Below are 9,265 nucleotides of genomic sequence, written 5' to 3'. Positions count from 1 at the left end.
TATCTTCTGTTTCTGTTTCTCTAACTTCTTCTTCAAGTGATTCTATGAATTTTGTTAACACATTATCTAATTTCTGCATCCTTTCTTCTGAATCAAATGCAAGCTCGAGCGCATTATTGAATTTTGCTCTTAAAGCCCAAGATTTCAACAAATTAATCTTCTCTTCACAGCTTGTGAGGTTTCTTCCAAATACAATATTGCCAACTCCAATGTTACGATGTCGAGCATGTATAGTCCAACGGTGTAGGATGTAATGGTCGGGTAATGAAGAAATTTGGCTAGCCATCATTAGCGACAATATATGTCTACATACAACGCCATTAGTTTCAAACAAAGCACAAGGCACAAGAACAAATGAATTGCATCTTACTGGATTCTTCATAAGTAACCACCTCCCATTTTTCTCTATCTGCAAACTTACAAATCTTGTATTCAATAATATCCCCATCTTTGCTCAATTCTTCACAAAACTCTGTAGCAAATCCTTTGAATTCAGTTTGGAACACATCAAACATGTTGCGTGTATACATTTCTCCAGCTTGGACCTCAATCGGATGTCCAAGGAGCATGACAGGCTTTGTGTTAAGACTCTTAAAATCTTCATGAGCTTCACTTAAGCGACGATGAGTTAATGCTTTTTCATATTGTAATACAAACTCGTGTAATTGAGTCTGTGAGTTAACATACCCATCAAAAAATGCATTAATACTTTCACTTCTTTGGCTCGATCTCATTCCAGCAAAAAAAGTGTCCTTCAAATAACATGACACCCAATGTTCTCTATATTTGTAAACAGTTTGCAACCATCCATCCCCTTCTTCATTTATATCAAACTTCTCCTTCATCTCTAGCCAATATCCTTCACACTGTTCAATTGAAGAACTATTACACCATAAGCCCCAATACCTTTGAAACTGTTCACCATAACGAGAAACCAAAGTAGGCAAATGATCAGTAATGTGCTTTTGCATGTGCCAAAAGCAATAACGATGTCTTGTCATTGGAAACACAGAGTGAATAGCATTACACATGGCTCTATCCTGATCTGTTATAATAGCACCTGGTTCAACCCCATGCATGCATTTCAGCCATTCTTCAAATAACCACACAAAGGTATCTTCTTGTTCATCAGCTAATAATGCACAACCAAGTAAAGTGGACTGTCTATGATGATTCACACCAGTAAATGGAGCAAATGGAAGACTGAACTTATTAGTTCTGTATGTCACATCAAACACAACAACATCACTAAATTGCAAATAAGACGCTCTTGATCTTCCGTCAGCCCAGAAAACACTCCTCATTTGTCCACTACTGTCCACTTCTATTGCAAAATAGAATTCTGGATCATTCGCTGTCAAACTCTGAAAATGTTTTATGATAGATATGCATTCATGGCCAATATTGTTGACTCTCTGGTATCTGATGTGATCAATACACTGTTGTGGTGTCACTAATTCGCCTTCTCTTCCAGTGGTTGCGTTAATGACGCGAGAAATAGTGGATGGAGGCATACCTTCTTCTTGCAGACTCTCAATAAGTTTTTTACAACTTTGAGATTTATGGAATTGTTGGTGTGATCTGTGCATTTTTGCTTTGTCTGGACTACTCAACACATGATTTGTATGTTCTTCAACAAACCCCGTGACCTCACACGATTTGTCCTCCAATACTTTAACTCTCATCATTGCCTTACATCCCACTCGGGTCTCTCGCCGAAAATGCATCTCCATCTTGTCTCTATTAGATCTATATCCCTCCTTATCACAAACAAACTTTCTGTCCAGCACGTCTCTTGTCTTCTTCGAGTAATTTACCGTGCTCTTCCTTATTCCAAAACCCATCAACAATGCGTAATGGTTATAATAGTTATAAGCTTCTTCATAAGTATTAAATTTCATTCCGAGTAGTGGCTTAGGAGCATTTTCTGTACTGGCAGAAATTTCAATTCCACTAGCACTTGATTCTCCCATTTCGAACACTTTTTTTGCTGTAAAACAAATGCAAAGAAGAAAAAATTAAAAAAAATCCATAAGCGTAATAACGAACTCTTGACTAGTCTGGCTTTTACACTTTTAGTGGAAATCAAAGGTCAGAAGGGATTGCGGGAGTCGTCATAAATCATGTTTTATTCGCTGAAAGAGAATGTTGTTTCAATATTTTGGTTTATCATCTTGTACCAAAGCAAATCAAATGAATTGTAATGTGCTTAGACGTTCTAATACCTTACAAAGTCCTAGCAAAAATCAGTGTTGTGGATTTGACCTTACTCCAAATATTCCAGTCAACCTTAGCTAAAAAAACGAGACTCTTATTCCGTCAAATATTCCAGTCAACCTTACTCCAAATTGAAGAGCGAGCTCGACAATCAGTGTTGTGGATTTGACCATCTTAGCTCGACAACCTTATCTAAAAAACCCTAGCCATTCTCCATCTTAGGACTAAGATTTGACCCAAAATTTGTGGATTTAGGAAGAAGAGAGTTGTGGATTTTGGAGAGGGAAATGGGGGAGGTGAGATAATACCTCTGAGAGGGAAATGGAGAAGGCTCTATGCGCTGATCGGTGTGGGGTCACGAGCGCCGGACGTCGATCTCGTGGCGGTGCTGCTGGCGATCGAGTTGGGAGGAAGATCTGAGAGGGGACGTCGATCTCGAGCGAGGTGGTGATCGAGTTCTCGTGGCGGTGCTGCTGGCGATCGAGCGCTTCGTGGTCGGGGATGTGAGAGTGATCGACATTGGGAGGAAGAGGGATCTGAGAATTGGGGGAAGTGGGTTTTGATTTTTTGGGGAGAAGGAGAACTGGCAAGTGGGTTTTGATTTTTTGGGGAGAAGAAGATTTCTGCCAGCGGGGTTTTGATTTCTTCCCTTGAGATCCGCGATGTTTTTTTCAAAAAAACCCAGGCAGCGCACCAGTAGGAGAACTGGCCAGCGCTCCTACAGTTTTCTCATATATATATATATATTATTATATATATATATATATATATAATATATATATATTATATTATTGATATATATATATATATATATTATATATATATAAATGAGTAAAACTTGTGTCTAACTTAATGTGGTACGTCCCACAGTTTAAGTCTTACCCATTGATGAATCACTTGATGAGTGGCTTTGTTGGTATGATTTCGCTCCGTTGAACTTGGATCCTACATATTCTAAAACCCCAACACACCAAATTTGGGTTTGGAAGCGTCGATGGTTGTTGAGCCTTTCATCCACTCGTATCAATTTAATGTGTGTCAAATGAATAGAATTTTTACATGCTCGAGTGGAGGGTCAAAACCAGCACGCGGTTAGCCCCCAAATGTTGTAGTGTTGGTTTTAGATATGTAGATGCAAGCTTATGCGGAGCGGACATTCACCAAAAGCAGCTCAATCAAGTGAATCACAATGGGTAACGAAAGCTTTAGTGGAGCGTCCACGTTAAGTTACACCAAGTTTTACTCTATAGTATATATAATATTATATATATTTATATAATATATATAATATAATATATATATATATATATATATATATATATATAATATATATATATATATATATTTTAATATATATGATATATATATATATATAAGGATTGCTCCCCCTATCAAAATGCCTTAATGAATGTATGAAATGAAGGCTAAGGCAATCATATGTGAGCAAGCATAGATGAAAAATATGCTAAATATTACTCACATACAAGAGGATAATGAGGACAAATATAGATACATCATTTATGAAAGAAGTGTCTCATTACACAATTATAAAAACATAGTGTAAAAAAATAGATTTATGAAATCAAAAGAAGAGGAACATGAGAATCATGCAAAAAGTTTTCAAATGAAAACAAATCAATCAAATAAAATCATAAATCAAGATTAATTTTTTTTCCAAAAAATGTTTGATCCAAAAAAATTTCTTTTGTAAAACTTGATTAGATGATCCATGAGCACAAACATATAAATATCATCATATAAGTGAAATATAATGAATTCAAAGTAATAAATCAAAACAAAATCTTTGACAAAAGAATTTCAAGAGAGGCAACAATATATCAAGCTCTTAAGCTTGTTCCAATCTATATAATCATTCTAGCATCCGATAAACATGATTTGGGAATAAACACCCAATAAACCCGGGGGGGTTATATAAACACAAACATCTCATCAAAACAAAACCAATAATCATGAAAACAAAAGAATTTGATCAATAAAAAGAATTATTTTCATGTTCAAAAATTTAAAGTATAATTTTTAAAACCAAGAAAAAGAAAAGGAAAAACACTAAAATACTTGGTTTAAAAATCAAATTTGTTTTGATACCCAAGAATTCTTGGTACCAAGAGATTTAGGGACATGACCCCTATCAATAAAGCTCAAAACCCTAGGGTTATGAACCCTCTTTGGCACATATGGTGTACTAACACGGTCAAAGCAATAATCACTCAAATGACCCTTCAGATTGCAATATGTGCAATGAAAGAGATCCATTTGTTTTGTGGACCATTAGATCGTGCACGAGAATCATTTACAAATAAAGATTGTCTTTTAAAATTATTTTGCAAATGAGAAACATTATTAAACAATGGTCTATTTGGAACATATTGCAACTTAGAAGCTTTTCACATATCATAACAAAATTTTGCAAGATGTCCAAACCTACCACAAACATCATATTTAAAAACAGGTGGTCTACTAGAAGCATTTGGCAAATTTGAGTTTTTCAAATCAAAGCAAAACTTGGCCAAATGACCAAAATGACCACAATGATCACACTTGAACACACTAGCATGCTTATGATGAACTTTGTGAGAATGAGCATGTGAATGTGTAAGTGTACAAGATGAAGAAGCTACATGAGATACACAAGGATCATTAGAATTCTTATGTTTGTGTGCATCATAACAAAACTTAGCTAAATAACCTTGACGGGCGTAAATAGAACACTTATAAGTTTTACTATACATGTGTGCATAATGAGTGGATGATTTTGACTTAGTCTTGGCACACATATTCATAAGCTTCTTATGATTATTGATGCATGTTTTTAAAGTTGAATCTAAAGATGAAATGCAATTTTTGACATTGTTCAACTCATCATTAGGCATATTAGCATTAACATTAGAAGTAGAACATAAATAATCATTTATAAAAGAAACAATATCATTTTTTATGTTCTTTACTTCTAACATGACATTATTTTTGTCATGAGTCAAGTTAGCAATATCCAATTTCAAATCATTATTTTCCAAATTTAGCATATCATTATTTTCTTTAAGAGCATCATTCTCTTGAGAAATGATATCAAATTTGGAAGCTAACTTCTCATGATCGGATTTTAAACCTTCATGCTTGCTTTGTAAATCAATAAAATCTTTATGCAATATGTTATAGCATGTAATAATTTTTCACTAGCATAAGCAAGTTCATCACTAGATAAATCATTAATGGATTCAAACTTGCAAACCTCACTAGGACTATCGCCTAGTGGTCGTGTGCATGATGCTCCATATGAACTTGAAGCCGGATCCTCTAAAGCTTGTCGGATCGTCTCCAAGTCCCCTTGATGTGCTTTAATAAATTTCCATAAGGTGTAAGCATTATCAAAGTGAACAAACTTGTTAGAGATAGATGAGTTAAAAGCATTTAGCAAATATTCTAACAAAATATTGTTCATAGTAATCTTTTTATGATCATCTTTACTCCACTTGGATTTCTCCAAAGTAGGTACAATATAAGCACAATCTATAATTTCCCATAAATCAAAGTGTTTAGATTGAACAAAATGTTTAAATCTAGCACACCATTAGGCATAGGAAAAATTATCTAATCTAGGAGCAATATTGATGGCATAACCTAAACAAGATGCATCGTTCATATCCATAATGTATATATGCAAGCAAGATACAAAAATCAAAAATTGGATTAGCACAAAAAGATAACTTGGATCTTTAACTTAAGGCGATTAGACCTTAAATCAAAGAACACCAAACTCTGATACCAATTGTTAGACCCTAGAGGAGGGGCGGGGGGGGTGATTAGGGTCTTATGCTAATCTAATCCGATTTTATGCCAATTAAAACTAATTAATAAGTTATCCTCGCAAGTATGAAATACAACAAGATATATGAGCTAGGATAAGCAATATGAACTAAGGGATATATCCTAGCAATGAGATATACTATAAGATATATGCAAGGATATACAAATCACACAAGGGTAAACAAACTAAACTAGATAGTGGGTTAAATAAACAATGAGCAATACACAATGGTGATATAATATATGAGCATGAAAATAAGTGCGCCAATGCAATCACAAACAAATGATATGTTCACGGAGTTCGGTCTCCACGACCTACGTCTCCACTCCTCACCTCGAGGAGATATCCACTATCACAACCGGGTTTTCTACGTTTACCCGAACAACGTTTACACCTCACAATTTCATTCACGGAGTTTGGTCCCCACAACCTACGTCTCCGCTCCTCACCTCGAGGTGATCTCCACTACACACTTGGTTTTCTAGCTAGGTGATCTCCACTACACACTTGGTTTTCTAGCTAACCAAAAACTTTACAATCTCACAATATAATAAATGATTTGTTCTCTACAATAGATGAGAACTCAATGTAAGCTCACACTCAATTGTTACAACACTCACTAACTCAATTATACTATGTATGAAAATACAATAAGCTCAATGTGGGTGTGTGTGTAAACAATGAGTGAAATTAAATCAACTAAACTCAAATATAAATACTAGCTTAATAGAATGATAATCAAACAATATAAAAGTAAAGCTAGATTGAGTTTAGAAAACTTCTCCAATAAATGACAAGAGTGAGAGAGAGATGATTTGAAGCTCAAACACCAAGTGATGATCTCTTCTAGCTCTTGTGAAATTGATTTCACAAAATTAAACTCTCAATTGCTTAAAAGCTTTTAAAAATTAAACCAAACATAAACCCTTTGTTTGGGTAGAAAATTGTTTTCTTCATTGTATAGCTCATTACAACTTCGATTGTTACAACAAGTTCAAAAAAGATCGGTCTTTTTATAAGACCTTTATACAATGAAAATAAAAGTTACAATTCTCGTTCAAACAACACGCAACATATGTTTATCGCCTATTGCTTTGCGTGGGATCTTTGCCTGTGCCGGGGTTTATCCGTGGACCGCCTTAGATTTGGATCCGGTTGATGGAAAATTAGGCAGAGCTTCGCCTTCACCGAGGGAGTGTTTGATTTGAAGCACTGAAATCGACTAAACAAAATCAGGGCTCTCCTCGAGATTAAGACCAAGCCTAATCTCAAGGGACGGACGGACGGGGTTCAAATCCTTCGAATAGCTCCTTCTTTATGTCGAAGTTCGCCGGGATCTGATTTGCCTTCGCTGAAATTCCTGCTCCTTGACTCCTCAATCCAGCAGCACCTCCACGTCTTGATAATAATTCGCCCCCGCTGAAAGGAGGCCCTAGGCTTGTATTTATAGGGCTCCAGATGCGGGTATGTGGATGAGAATGAGTGATTTGGCCTTATCTTCAGTCAATAACGGCCTAACCACGTTTGTAGATGATATCAAGGCAGTTGGGAACCCCTGGAACAGATAAATCCTAAGAAAACCGCTCAAAACCATCGAAAACATGTTGCACGGGTGCGGGTAGTTCGGCCTTTTTGCTGAACTGTTTGGTGTTTTCCGACTTTTCTGGGACTTGTATTTTCCACCGTTTTGCGTGTTTATCCGTCGTGTTGACTTGTACGTTTCGTTGCGGGATCGACCGTCGAACACGCACGAACTGATTGATGCGCGCGTGTTGACCGACGCGCTAGTTGATTGACACGCGCGAACTGATTGTCGTGTGCGCATTGACCGATGCACGCGAGTTGACTGACGTATACGTGTTGACTGGCGAGCGCGCGGGCCACATGGTGTTTTCCGTGTCATCAACGATTCGCCGATTCGCTTCATGCGCTTATCGGCGTTAGATAATCCTTTTCGACTCGGATAATGGCGTTCATCGCCTTCTATTTATCTCGAACTGTGTTCGGGGACCTATAGGTAATTTTTGACACCTACACCCTTGTTTAAAACTTTCTTAAACTTGTTTAAAACACTCTCATTGTTATCTAAAATAGTTAGGGCAAAGGGGTATATATAGGCTTGAAGAAAACAACTCAAAAAACCTTAAAACCCCATTAAAAAAATAAAAAATAGATGTTATCGTTACTGTGCAACGGTTGACTACTACAGTAATGGCGGGGGGCCATACTATAGCACGGTCGACCGCACTGTTCACAAACATTTTCTATTTTTGGCAGATTCTGGAATTTTACGTATCTAACTTTGTAAAATCAATTAAAAATAGTAAATCAACTCCAAAAATCATGAAAGTTTGAGAGAAGGTTCTAGACATGTATATAAACATGTTAGAGAAAGAATTTATAAAATATCACTTTCCAGTTGAGAGAAATAATTATTTGAACACAGATATATAGTTTCTAAAAAAAACTGCTGAAAACACGTTTATGTAAATTCAATTGAAAATAACAAAACAACTCCAAAATTAGTAAAACTTGGGAAAATGTTTTTATATATGATGATAAACATATAAACGAAGAAACTTTTCAAATCGCATTTGCCAATTGTGAAAACGTATCTATTTTGCAAAAATATGCACGAACATGTGCACGAACATGAGCTTATTTAAAACTTGATATTATAAATTCAAATAAACATAACAAATTAATTCCAAAATTGATAAAACTTTGGAAAATATTTATAAACATGAAATTGAACAAGTCAGAAAAAGAATTTCTCAAATTGAGTTTCTCATTTGTGAAAACTCATGTATTTTGCAAGTGTGTCCAAAACATGAAAATGTGATATACATGAAATTTGATGTTTTGACATAAACAATGTTTTGAAACCCTATGAAATAATTTTATAGACTTAATGAAATATGTATACAATGATTGTTAAGTCCATAAACTAAAACTTGTGTATATATATAACTATATATATATATAAAAACCAAATATGTGTGCGTATATATGATTGAGCGTAAGGTACTAACACACGTAATATAAAACCTAAACTAAATATACCCAAGCTTGATTGATCTTCGATGTAGCTCAACTTGGTACACTTGCGGATGATGTTAGAACTTGGATCTTCAATTTAAATTGCATAGGCTTTACTCCACAATTCCGCCAACCTCCATTGGATATGATCGTGAATGTGCAATTCCATCCATCCTCCAACTC

The 9,265-nt window shown here is 35.5% G+C and overlaps 1 protein-coding gene across 1 annotated transcript; it reads right to left on the bottom strand.

Annotated features, from left to right (window-relative positions):
• LOC109831368 (protein FAR1-RELATED SEQUENCE 5-like) lies at window positions 327-1,973 on the bottom strand. Its single transcript, XM_020398700.1, has one exon. The coding sequence runs from the start codon at window positions 1,971-1,973 to the stop codon at window positions 327-329; it is 1,647 nt and encodes a 548-aa protein (XP_020254289.1).

This window comes from Asparagus officinalis, chromosome 1, assembly GCF_001876935.1.
Source record: "Asparagus officinalis chromosome 1, Aspof.V1, whole genome shotgun sequence".
NCBI lineage: Eukaryota > Viridiplantae > Streptophyta > Magnoliopsida > Asparagales > Asparagaceae > Asparagus > Asparagus officinalis.
Note: the sequence above shows the minus strand (reverse complement) of the source record. Positions and strands in the feature narration are given on the sequence as shown.